Source organism: Prinia subflava, chromosome 7 (genome assembly GCF_021018805.1).
Source record: "Prinia subflava isolate CZ2003 ecotype Zambia chromosome 7, Cam_Psub_1.2, whole genome shotgun sequence".
Lineage (NCBI taxonomy): Eukaryota > Metazoa > Chordata > Aves > Passeriformes > Cisticolidae > Prinia > Prinia subflava.
The window spans coordinates 590,422-601,541 of record NC_086253.1 but is presented as its reverse complement, the minus strand read 5'-3'; the positions used below and the strand labels follow the sequence as shown (position 1 = coordinate 601,541).

Sequence of the window (11,120 nt, the reverse complement as noted above, 5' to 3'; positions counted from 1 at the left end):
TGTGGGGGAAAACTCATTCACAGGAAGGGCTGTCCAGCCCTGGCACAGGGCAGTGGTGGAAACCCCATCTCTGGAGCGATTTAAAAGCCGGCTGGATGTGGCACTTGGGGACGTGGCTCAGCTGTGGCCTTGGCAGGGCCAGGAAACATTGGACTCATTAATTACTCTTTGAAGGCTTTTCCCACATAAATATTCCACGAATCGCCGAGGATGTCATGGCAGCAGGAGTCATGGCAGCAGTGTCCCACCTGTGCCTTGTCCTTGCAGTCCCTGCCACGGGCACGGTGCTGGAGCACAGCCCGCGCTGGCTGCCACAGCCCAGGCCGGGATGGTGGCAGCCCTGGCGCCCGTCTGTCCCTCGTCCCCCGCCCGGGTGGCCGGAGCACTGCCAGCCCTGCGGCTCCAGTCCTGCGGCCACTCCAGCTGCTGCCCGGGCACGGCGGCGGCAGCTCCAGCCTTGTCACCCGGTGTCGCGTCCCCGCCACGAGCCGACAGTGACATCTAGTGACACCAAAGCGCTCCCCGGGCCCCGAGCACGGGCTCGTCCCGAGCTCCCAGCCCTGCTCCCGCCGCCTGGCCAGCCGCAGCGCTGTGAATCAGTAAACACAACCAAACACGCATTTCTGTGCACTTCACGGCTTTGCAGAGCCCCAAGCAGGAGGCAGCGAGGGCAGAGCGGCCACAGCAGCGTGTTTTGAAGGCGTTTTTGGGGGATCTCGGGCCGCTTTTGGGTGCGCGGGGCAGTGGCCGATGCCTCCTCTCTCCGCGAGCAGAGACCTGAAGCGAGGGGGAACTTGTGTTCCCGCCTGAAGGGCTGTGACGGCTATTCCTCTACCATTAAATAATAATAATAATAATAGTCTGGGGAGAGACATAAGACTCTTGTAGGATTGGGGGCGGCAGCGGGAGCTCGCCGGCCCCGTTTCGGTGTGTTTTGGCGGTGTTTTGGCGGTGTTTTGGGCTGTTTTGGGCTGTTTTGGCGGACGCTGGCAGGGGGGCTGTGGAAGGGGGGCCAAGATGGCCGCCGGCCCCCGCGCGCCCCGCGGCTGAGGGGGGCGATGGCGAGCGCGGGGCCCTGAGGGGCGCAGGGGCGGAGGAGGAGGAGGAGGAGGAAGAGCAGGAGGAGGAGGAAGAGGAAGAGGCGCTGCCCGGAGGGTCAGGGCGGGGAAGTCGCCGCCCGAAGATGGCGGCCGCGGCGGGGCCACACGCCGGGGCTGCGGCGGAGGCGCGGTTCATCAGCAGCGCCAAGGTGAGCAGCCCGCGGTCTCCCCGCAGTGAGGGTCCCTCCCTTCCCGCCCAGCCTGGGGGGCAGAGGGGGTAGAAGCCCGCAGGGTCCCCTCGGGATGGAGCGATTCCCTCAGCTCCCGGGTATGACTCGGCTTCGGGCGCGTCCCTGACCCGCGGTTGTCCCTCGGCAGGGAAAGGGCTTGTTCGCCACCAAAAACATCCGCAAAGGGGAAACAGTCTTCGTGGAGAGGCCGGTGGTGGCATCCCAGTTCCTGTGGAATGCCCTGTACAACTACCGAGGTGAGCGGCTGGCGCTGGTGGCATGTCCCCATCCCTGTCACCTGTCCCGGTGGGGTGACCGCGGGACCCCAGAGGAGCTGCCCGGTACCAAGGCAGGGGTTTGGATTAGTCTTTGCACCTCTAGAAAGGTGCTCCTGCTGCCTTTTCTGCCTCTGCACTAAACTGTTGACAAGTTCAGGTGTCAGCTGAGGGATGGTGACTTCATCCGCTCTGGAGGAATGTGCCAGGTGCCACCGTAGGATCTTGGAATGGGTTGGGTTGGAAAGGGCCTTAAAGATCATATTCCACTCCTGCCATGGGCAAGGACACCTTGCCCGAGTCCACATTCCTCCAATCCCCATTGCCTTGTTCCTCTGTGGTGTTGGTACCAGTTGTGTTGCCTTGCCCTGCGTGCTGGCCCCTTTTCATTCCCAAAGGATTTCCTGTGGCATCAATCCCTCCATCCATCCATCCCTCCATCCATCCATCCATCCATCCATTCATCCCTCCATCCCTCCATCCATCCATCCATCCATCCATCCATCCCTCCACCCATCCATCCATCCATCCCTCCACCCATCCCTCACGACCCCCCGCTCTCTCCTGTGTCCCACAGCCTGTGACCACTGCCTGCGGGCGCTGGAGACGGCGGAGGAGAACGCCCAGCGCCTGCTGGGGCAGAGCTCCCTGGTGCTGCCTCACCCGGAGCAGTGCAGCATCCGCAAAGACCTGCACCAGCAGTGTCCCCGCTGCCAGGTATGGCCCTGCCAGGAGGGACCCTGCTCTTCTTGGGATCCTTGAGTCCTTTCCATCCAGCCAGGCTCTTGTGCTGGGTGCCTTTCCATGCCATGGGGCAAAGAGCCAGGGCTCTGCTGGTCAGGGAGGGGGCACAGCTGGCTCAGCTGGATCTAGGAACCCTTTTCCTGCTGCCACAGCCCGTGCCAACGCTGTCCCCTTGCTCTAGGTGACATACTGCAGTGCAGAATGCAGGCAGGCAGCTCTGGAGCAGTACCACCAGGTCCTCTGCCTCGGCCCGTCCCGGGACGACCCCACGCACCCCCTCAACAAGCTGCAGGAGGCATGGAGGTAGGGCCTCACCTGCCTGCTGCTCCACGGGCAAGGGAGGTGGCTCTCCTGGGCTGGCTCCTTGCTTTGCATCCCTGCACAGGGTGGCTGGAAGGTGGGGATGGCCATGGGACGCTGCCCAGCTCTTTCTCCTGGTTGGGTGTTGTGATGTTGGCAGCCCAAAGGTTTGGACACACAGCTGAGCACTCCTTATTTTCTCCCACTAAAGAGCTACAAAGTGCTGAGCTGCACATCCCTCACTCCTGTAGTTTTATGGTGCTCCTGCAGACCTCCAGCCCCTGGGAGATCCTCCTTGTAGCATCCCATGGGTCCATTTCAGTCCCTGCTTTCAGAAAACATGGTCCTGGAGGGGATAAGCAACATGCCTGCCCCAAATCTTGTCCCAGCAGAGTGAGCAGGACAGAAGGGGATTGTATGGTTGGAGCAGGAAGGTGGGTGCAGGTTCTCTCCACTGGGCCCCCACACAGCAATGCTGCACTGACCACTTTGGAGTTATGGATCAGTGCAGGGCTGACCACATCTATGGCAGCTGCCTCTACCTCCCTCCAGCTTTCCACTCCCATGCCAGCCCTGATCTGCTCATCTCTCCCCCATTTGAACCCCACAGAAACATGCATTACCCTCCGGAGACCTCCAGCATCATGCTGATGGCCAGGATGGTCGCCACCATCAAACAGGTACAGTGGGTGGTTTTGTTATCCTGTTGTGGATGTTCTTCCCAAGGCTCTGTTTCCTTGGCCTGGCTTTCTCAGCATTTTTTCTGACAGTCCTCCCTCCCTCTGGGCTGGGGAGGAAAGTGGTGTTGGTGCGATGCCTCTGCTTGATTGTTTTGTCAGGCTAAAGACAAGGAGTGGTGGATCAAGGCCTTCTCCCAGTTCTGCAGCAAGACAGCAAATGAAGAAGAGGAGATTGTGCACAAGCTGCTGGGGGACAAATTTAAGGTAAGACCCAGCAGCTCTTGAATCCTCGAGCCTTCCTTCTCGTGCCTGTGTCTGTGAGCCCAGAGGCAAAAGCCTCATTACAGTGGGGATAGGAGACACTGGAAGCTCTGGGCCTAAAGGGAGGGCCCTGACAGTGGTGACTGGGAGGGTTTTGGCCTGTGGTGCTTTCATGGGATGTGCTGCTCCTTCCTGTGGAGGAGATGTTCCTGCAGTGGGCTGGGACAGCGTGATATTTAGCTGCTGAGTAGGTGGATTTGCTGCTAAAATGGGTGGATTTCGTGGCTGTGAGGGCAGTAGGCTCCAGCTGTGCAGGGCAGGCTGGGGAGCCCGAGTCCTGCTGGAGCCTCTGGCCTGTGCTGGGCTCAGCCCCGGCCCGGGGCTGACACCCACAGCACCTCTCACCTGACTGTGCTGCTGTGTCCTGCCAGGGCCAGCTGGAGCTGCTGCGCCTGCTCTTCACCGAAGCCCTGTATGACGAATATCTCAGCAGGGTGAGTGGATCTGTTCCCAGACTGCCCAGGAGCATTGGCCAGGGCTGCCCCTGGGGCTCTGCTCCTTCCTTGCTTCCCCAAAGCTCCCTGTGCATGTGAAGCATTGCAGAGCGAGGTGCTCCTGCAGGTTGGCCTGGACTCAGTTCCTCTGTCCTCTCCCTTCTGCAGTGGTTCACTCCAGAGGGCTTTCGATCCCTCTTCGCCCTGGTGGGGACCAATGGCCAAGGCATAGGAACCAGGTAATGGGGCTTTGTGTGTGCTCCTTGCAGGGCAGTGGAGATGAGGAATGTCAGTGGCTGGGTTGGAGAGATGGGGAGAGAGAGGCAGACTTAAAAACTTCAGCCTGGCTCTGTCCAACCCTTTCACATCCTCTGCCAGACCTTGGCTGCTCAGAGCCACCTTGGATCCCCTCTGCGAGGTCCCACCATGTGCTGACAGCACTGTGGGACTGTAAAAGTGTCCTGCTGTTTCTGACAGCACTGTGGGCCTGTGACAGTGTCCCACTGCTCCCTGACAGCACTGTGGGACTGTGACAGTCCCTGACAGCACTGTGGGCCTGTGACAGTGTCCCACTGCTCCCTGACAGCACTGTGGGACTGTGACAGTCCCTGACAGCACTGTGGGACTATGACAGTGTCCCACTGCTCCTGGACAGCACTGTGGGCCTGTGACAGTGTCCCACTGCTCCCTGCAGCACTGTGGGCCTGTGACAGTGTCCCCTGTTTCCCCCCAGCTCCCTGAGCCAGTGGGTGCACGCGTGTGATGCGCTGGATCTGCCCATGCTGGAGCGGGAGGAGCTGGACGCCTTCATCGACCAGCTCTACAAGGACATTGAGAAGGGTGAGGCTCTGTGGGACTGCAGGGACAGGACAGGTGCCTCAGGACATGATCTTTGTCCTCCATCCCCTCCCCGGGGGAGGGAAAGGCTCTTGGGAAATCACCCTGCAGCACTCTGCCCCAGAGCGGTGCTGGCTGTGGGTGTTCGTGTTGATGGACATTCCTTGGTGCTCTGTGTGGAAGAGCTGGAATGGACCATGCAAAGCTCTGACCCCTCTCTCTGTGCTGCAGAGTCGGGAGAGTTCCTCAACTGCGAGGGATCAGGGCTCTATGTGCTGCAGAGCTGCTGTAAGTAATAAAAGGACTGGGAGGAAAACCAGGAGTGAGAAGGGAAATGTCCTGTGCTAGGCTGGGTCACATCTTCCTCTGGAGAAAGGGGTTTGTGCTCGCCATCTGTGGGATGGGGTGGAGTGGATGTGATGGGTACTGCCCTCTCAGTGTTCCCTGGCACCGTGCCCAGCTGTGGAATGGCCAGTCCTGCCTTGGATGCACTCAGATGTGATGTGGTTCCAGGAGCCACTTAGGCATGTAGCAAAGAGATTGTATTGCCCGTAGGTAACCACAGCTGCATCCCCAATGCTGAGACATCCTTCCCAGAAAACAACTTCCTCCTGCATCTCACTGCTCTGGAGGACATCGAAGCAGGAGAGGTGAGACAGCAGGGCCTGGGTGCACCTGAGGTGACATCACAGCTTGGCATCATCCCTGTGTCCCCTACATCCTCCATGGACCCAGCCCCAAAACCTCCCATGTCCTGCATCATCTGGGCAGAGGAATTCAATCCCCATCCCATACAGGGGCTGCCAGACCCCATGTTTCTGCCTGATTGTGAGAGGGGCTGGGACAAATCCTGCTGCTTTGGGATTGTGGGGAGCGATTCTGAGCCCAACCCGTTTGTGTTTGCTCACAGGAAATCTGCATCAGTTACTTGGATTGCTGTCAGAGGGAGCGGAGCAGACACAGCCGCAACAAGATACTCAGGTAGGGGCTGCCTGCAGGTACCTGGGGGGAGCTCACAGCCCCTGAGAGCCCAAACAGTCCCTCAGGGCAGTGTCCCCATGCCAGGCTGTGTGCCTGGGGTGTGGCTGTGCAAGGGCTGCTCTGGACTTCAGTGGGCTCATGGCAGGGGGTGTGTGCAGCACGTGGTGCTTCTGGTGCTTCGAGCTCCTTGTGATGTCTTGTAGCCGTCGGGACCAAGGATTTGGGTTCCCCCCTCTCTCTGCAGGCTTACACCTGTAGACCCTTCCTGTTCCTTCTCTGTCCCTCAGGGGTAGAGGTTCCTGCTGGGGGTCACTGGCCCCAGTCCCATCGCCCCTGTGGGGCTGAAAATCCCCCTCTCTACCTGGGGTACCTTTAATCTGCCCAAGCCAGCAGGATGGGACCCCCAAACTCCTCTGGGTGTGACACCTTCAGCCCCTTCCTGGCTGTTCTCTCGCTGAGCCCCTGCCCAGCAGCAGGGCGGGGCTGTAGCAGTCTCAGCACATCCCTGTCTCCTGCCTGCCCCCTGCCAGGGAGAACTACTTGTTTACCTGCTCGTGTCCCAAGTGCCTCGCACAAGCCGACGACGCCGACGTGACGTCGGACGAGGAGGAGGAGGGCGAAGGAGAGACGGACGATGCAGAGCTGGAGGATGAGATGACTGATGTGTGATCCTGGCCCCGGGCGAGAGGAGAGGGAAGGGATGTGATGGGACGGGAAGGGAAGGGCCTGGAGGTTCCTCCAAGAGGCAGCAGCTTTAATACTGGAACAGGGTTGTGTTGTGGGGTTGGGTGGGCGCCGTGTGCCGGAGGTGCTGGAGCAGGACAGCCGGGAGCCGGAGGCAGGCCCTGCTCCCGCCCATCCGTGTTGTCCCTGTGTGTGTGTGTGTGTCAGGCTGTCCCTGTCCTCCCTGGGAGGACAAGCTGTGAGCCAGTGGCCCTCCACCACATCCCAGTTCCCGGCGGGGCTGGCTGGTGCTTGCAGGGGAGGCTGGAGGGGAGTGGGATCCAGGCAGCCCCTGGGCCACCATGCTGGTCACCTGTGAGGTGGCTCTGCAGGTGTGGATGCGGAGGAGCTTGTCCTTCCCACCCTGCAGGGACAAGGGCATGTGTGTGTGTGTCTGTGTGTCTGTGCACGAGGGTACTATTTAATGTCTATATTAGCACCATCTACACACTGTGGAGCTGGGGCCCTTCTGTATCCTCCATTCCATGCCTTGGCCAGCAGTGACGGGCAGGAGGGTCTGGCAGGGGATGCCTTGGAGGGTGGCCCAGAGCTGGAGTCCAGCAGGGAGAGCAGAGCTGACCCTGCAGACACCTCTGCCCATGCTGCCCGTGACACAGAGCCCCAAGCAGCGACTGCAGGACCGTTTGGGGGTGGAGAATGGCCAGGAGCTGACATGGGCTGTGGTGGCATCCCAAACCCAGAGACACTTTGGGTTTTGCAGGGAGGGAGTTGTCCTTCCCTCCAGCTGGAGGATGCCTGTGTGGGAGTGGCTGTGCCTGGGGATGCAGCATGTGCTGGGTGCTTCCCTGCACCCAGTGCTCCCACATGGAGATGTGCCAGTGCAGAGTGGCCTCACTGGGTGTCCCCTTGTCACCCATCCCATGCTGCCACCCTCAAGGCCACACCACACGGCAGTGTCCCTGTGTGCAGACCACGTGGCTGGAGGGACAGCATGGCTCCAAGTGACGGACGGGCAGCAGGTCAGGGATGCAGCCAGGGTTATTTCCTTCCTCTGTGGATTTTGGGGAGCTGTTCTGCTGCCGCTGTGTCCGTGGCAGCTGGACTGTGGGACGGAGGGTGGCACACCTGTGACACTGCCATCACTGCCAGCCCTGCCCCCTGCTGCTTGTCCCCAGCCATCCCGGGGCCGCATCCCCTTCAGTGTTCGTAATAAACCAAGACTGGTGACAGCTGGGGACCTGTGCTTTGTCTTGCTGGGTGCCGAGAGCAGAGAGAGCTGTGACCCAAGGGCTGGTCCCGTGCGGACAGGGGTGTGAGGTGAGGGAACAGACACCTGTGCAAGTGTGGGCTCTAGATTTGTGACCAGCCCACCCCTGGGGACAGGTGCTGGAGGCTGTGCTGTCCCATGAGGCTCTGACTGAGCCCTGACCCAGCTGCAGCAGGTACTTGGAGAATTTTACTAGGAAAAAATGGGGGATGAGATTTATCCCTTCATCTGCTGCCTGCTGGAAATTAAAGAGAAACTTCCCTTTCTCTAAAACTTAATTAGACTTCATTAGCTCAGACAAAAATATACAGACATTGGGTGAGCCCTGCCGGTACAGACCAAGCCTGTATTGCTCTCCCCCCATCCCTGCCAGTCTCGCATCCCTCCAAACCAGCAGCACAAGGTCAAATGTTTCCTGGGGAGTGCTGGCCTGCTCTGGGCCCTCCCCTCCCTCCCACACAGTCACAGCCCAGTGCCAGGCTCAAGGTTCCCCCTGGCATTGGTGTTTGCCCTTGGCCGCACACCGGTGCCAGCAGAAAGATCTCCCTGTCGCCGAACCCAGCGGGATCTCTGGAGCACGCTGGGATCCTTTCCTCAAGCCTGGTCCTTAGGGCAGGATCCTGGGATCCATCAGGAAGTCCTCAATCTGCCACAGCCTTTGGCTGCTACCAGAAGGTCCAGGGGGGCTGCATCATCTCGTAGGTGGGAATGCTGGTGACGTTGACAGGGATGGAGATGATGGCCCAGGGGAGCCCGTGCTGCTCCAGGGAGCGCCTGATCATGTACCTGCAGGGAGGAGGAGTACAGGTGTTCCCAGGCTGCCAGGGCGGGGAGAGCGGAGCCACACCGAGCACAAACCACAACCCAGCTCTAACTCTGCCCATTCACCCGGCCCGAATCCATGCAAAACGTGGCTCCCACAGCCTGGCAGGGCCATGCTGACACTGGCACCTCCCTGCTGCGAGGGACGAGGCTGTCCCTCGGCTGTTCCTGGAGCTGTCGCAGCCCCGGGAGGCAGCCTGGGCACGTACCCGTCCCTGCCCAGCAGGAAGAGCGCGGGGATGTCGGCCGTGCGCCGGGAGCTGTCCTGGATCATCTCAATGTAGAAGCTGTCGTTGTCGTAGGCGTTGTCGGCGATGATCACGGCCCGCCCGCCGTGCTCCTGGATCACGCGTGTCTTGGACAGGAACGAGCAGCCCCTGTGACACAGGGACCACACCGTCACCAGCCTGTGGTGGCCACATGTAGCTCCAAAGGCTGCACCTGCCAGAGCTTGCCTGGAGACACCCAGACTAGGGACTGCCTCCCTCATTCCTACCTCCTCCAAACCCTGCTCCTCTGAGTCTGTATTTTAGGCACAAGCCACCCACACTCCTAAAAAGATATGAAATAAAATCTTGGAATGGTTTGGGTTGGAAGAGACCTTAAAGCTCATCCAGTTCCACCCTCTGTCACGGCAGGGACACCTTCCACTATCCCAGGATGTTCCAATTCCCAATGTCCAAGCTGGCCTTGGACACCTCCAGGGATATGAGGCATCCAGAATTTCTTTGGGCAGCCTGTGCCAGGGCCTCACCACTCTCATAGAGAAGAGTTCTTTCCCACTGTCTAATCTAAACCCACTCTCTTTCAATCTGAACCCAGACAGCATTTTTCCAGAGGCTAAAAAATACAAGATACAATTCTCCAGGGCAGGAACACCCTCACGTTTTCCTGGTTTATCTATGTGGGGAAAGCCACAGGAAGAATCTGGAGGTGATGGGGAGATGTGGCCAGGGCTCCCCTCCTGCCCAGCAGGGTCCCCCAGCAGCCCCCGTGATGCCAGACCTACCCCCTCTCCACCAAGGCGATCTGGTCCTGGATGAAGACCCCATTGTTCAGCTCTCCGCAGGCCTCCGGAGGATCCGCCGGGACCAGGTGGATCTGCTCGTACCTTGTGTTCTCCGAGGAGACAGGCAGGGGTGAGCCGGGGGGCCTGGGGCTGCTCCCCCTGCCCAGCCCTGCCCGGCTGCCCCGCACCCTGCCCACCCCTGTGGGGGCTGGGCTGGGGCACATCTGGGGCTCCCAGGTACAAGGACGCTCAGAGCCAGCCCTGGAGCCAATCCCTGCCTCTGGAATCCTGCTGAGGCCAAGGATGCTCGTGGAAGAATTCAGTTTTTAATACTTACAAACACACCACCGAAATCCTTGGCTGGGGTGGCAGTGAAGATGTAGCGGATGTCTCCGGGGCTCAGCACTTGGAAGTACAAATATTCATGGATGCGTAAACCTAGGGGTGAAAGGACAGAGCTGAGAGGCAAGGGAAGGTAAAGGCAAAACTCCCTTAAAAAGGGGAAAAGTCTCAGTTATCACTCCTGAACCACGGGGGACAGAACACACCCTTCAGCAATGCCAAATCCTGGCTGGGCCCAGGACCCAAAATGCCCCCAGGGTTTTGGGGTGTTCCAAGGGCAGATGTGGCACTTCCCAGGGCTGAGAGGGGATGGGGGCGGGAAAAGCACCCGCATTGGGGTGCTCAAGGGGAAAATGCTGCTGGGCCACAGAGGGGAGAGGGGTGACAGGCACCCAGGCTGGGGGAAACACACCAGGAGCACACGGCACCGAGGGAAACGCGCTTGGGTTAGAATGCAGCAGGAAATGCAATGGAGCTGAGCCGCAGGGATGGGAAATGCACCTGGATCACAGGGCCCAGAGGGGAAATCCCAGGGGCTCAGTCTGCAGTGCTGCAGGATTGCGGTGCTGGGTGGGGAAATGCATCTAGGTCGAGGTGCACCGAGCGAATTGCACCAGCACTGGGGTGCAGGAGGGGAAATGCACCCACGTTGGGATGCAGCAAAGGAAATGCATCCGGATTGGGGTGCCAGAGGAGAAATGCACCCGGATCGGGACGTAGGAGGAGAAACGCAATTATGTGGGGGAGCACCGAGGGGAAATGCCCCCGTACCCCGATACGGGTACAGGAGGGGAACCGCAACGGGGCCGGGGTGCCGGGAGGGGAAATACACCGGGATCACGGTGCGCCAAGCGGCCGGCCCGGGGTGCTGGGGGTGTGTGCGGGGTCCGGGTGCGCGGTCCGGGTGGTTGCGGCGCGGTCCCGGCCGCTGTCCCCGCTCCGTCCCTCCCTCCGCCCCTCACTCACCGTGGCCCGGGCAGCAGCAGACGCAGAGCCAGAGCCAGAGCAGCATGGCTGCGCCACGCCCCGCCCACCGGCCCGGCCCACGCCTCTCATTGGCGGGTATTCATACCGCCCTCCATCCTATTGGTCTGCGCCGCCATCAATCACGCGCGAGCCGGCGCGGGCAGCTCGCTGTCACCGCGGCGTCCGCT

General features: G+C 60.4%; 2 protein-coding genes across 2 annotated transcripts; one reads left to right on the top strand and one right to left on the bottom strand.

The window, feature by feature from the left end:
- Window positions 1-1,084: 1,084 nt before the first annotated feature.
- On the top strand, window positions 1,085-6,551 carry SMYD5 (SMYD family member 5). The gene is made up of 13 exons (XM_063401238.1): window positions 1,085-1,249; window positions 1,419-1,527; window positions 2,123-2,262; window positions 2,471-2,592; window positions 3,200-3,269; window positions 3,429-3,533; window positions 3,962-4,024; window positions 4,193-4,263; window positions 4,758-4,864; window positions 5,093-5,149; window positions 5,417-5,511; window positions 5,772-5,842; window positions 6,373-6,551. The coding sequence occupies exons 1-13, from the start codon at window positions 1,184-1,186 to the stop codon at window positions 6,509-6,511; spliced, it is 1,215 nt and encodes a 404-aa protein (XP_063257308.1). The 5' UTR covers window positions 1,085-1,183; the 3' UTR covers window positions 6,512-6,551.
- A 951-nt stretch (window positions 6,552-7,502) lies between these two features.
- PRADC1 (protease associated domain containing 1) lies at window positions 7,503-11,084 on the bottom strand. The gene is made up of 5 exons (XM_063401237.1): window positions 10,933-11,084; window positions 9,962-10,062; window positions 9,625-9,734; window positions 8,825-8,992; window positions 7,503-8,579 (listed from the first exon to the last, which is right to left on the bottom strand). Exons 1-5 carry the CDS (start codon window positions 10,976-10,978, stop codon window positions 8,459-8,461), a joined length of 546 nt encoding a protein of 181 aa, XP_063257307.1. The 5' UTR covers window positions 10,979-11,084; the 3' UTR covers window positions 7,503-8,458.
- Between the last annotated feature and the right edge of the window lie 36 nt (window positions 11,085-11,120).

Bases quoted from the DNA above. Each gene is read 5' to 3' on its own strand.
- SMYD5 (XM_063401238.1), top strand. From the start codon at position 1,184: ATGGCGGCCGCGGCGGGGCCACACGCCGGGGCTGCGGCGGAGGCGCGG. The intron at 1,528-2,122 runs GTGAGCGGCTGG...TGTGTCCCACAG, and splicing joins TGCCCTGTACAACTACCGAG to CCTGTGACCACTGCCTGCGG. The intron at 2,593-3,199 runs GTAGGGCCTCAC...TGAACCCCACAG, and splicing joins AAGCTGCAGGAGGCATGGAG to AAACATGCATTACCCTCCGG.
- PRADC1 (XM_063401237.1), bottom strand. From the start codon at position 10,978: ATGCTGCTCTGGCTCTGGCTCTGCGTCTGCTGCTGCCCGGGCCACG. The intron at 10,063-10,932 runs GTGAGTGAGGGG...TTTCACCCCTAG, and splicing joins CTGCTGCTGCCCGGGCCACG to GTTTACGCATCCATGAATAT. The intron at 8,993-9,624 runs GTAGGTCTGGCA...CCTGTGTCACAG, and splicing joins ATCGCCTTGGTGGAGAGGGG to GGGCTGCTCGTTCCTGTCCA.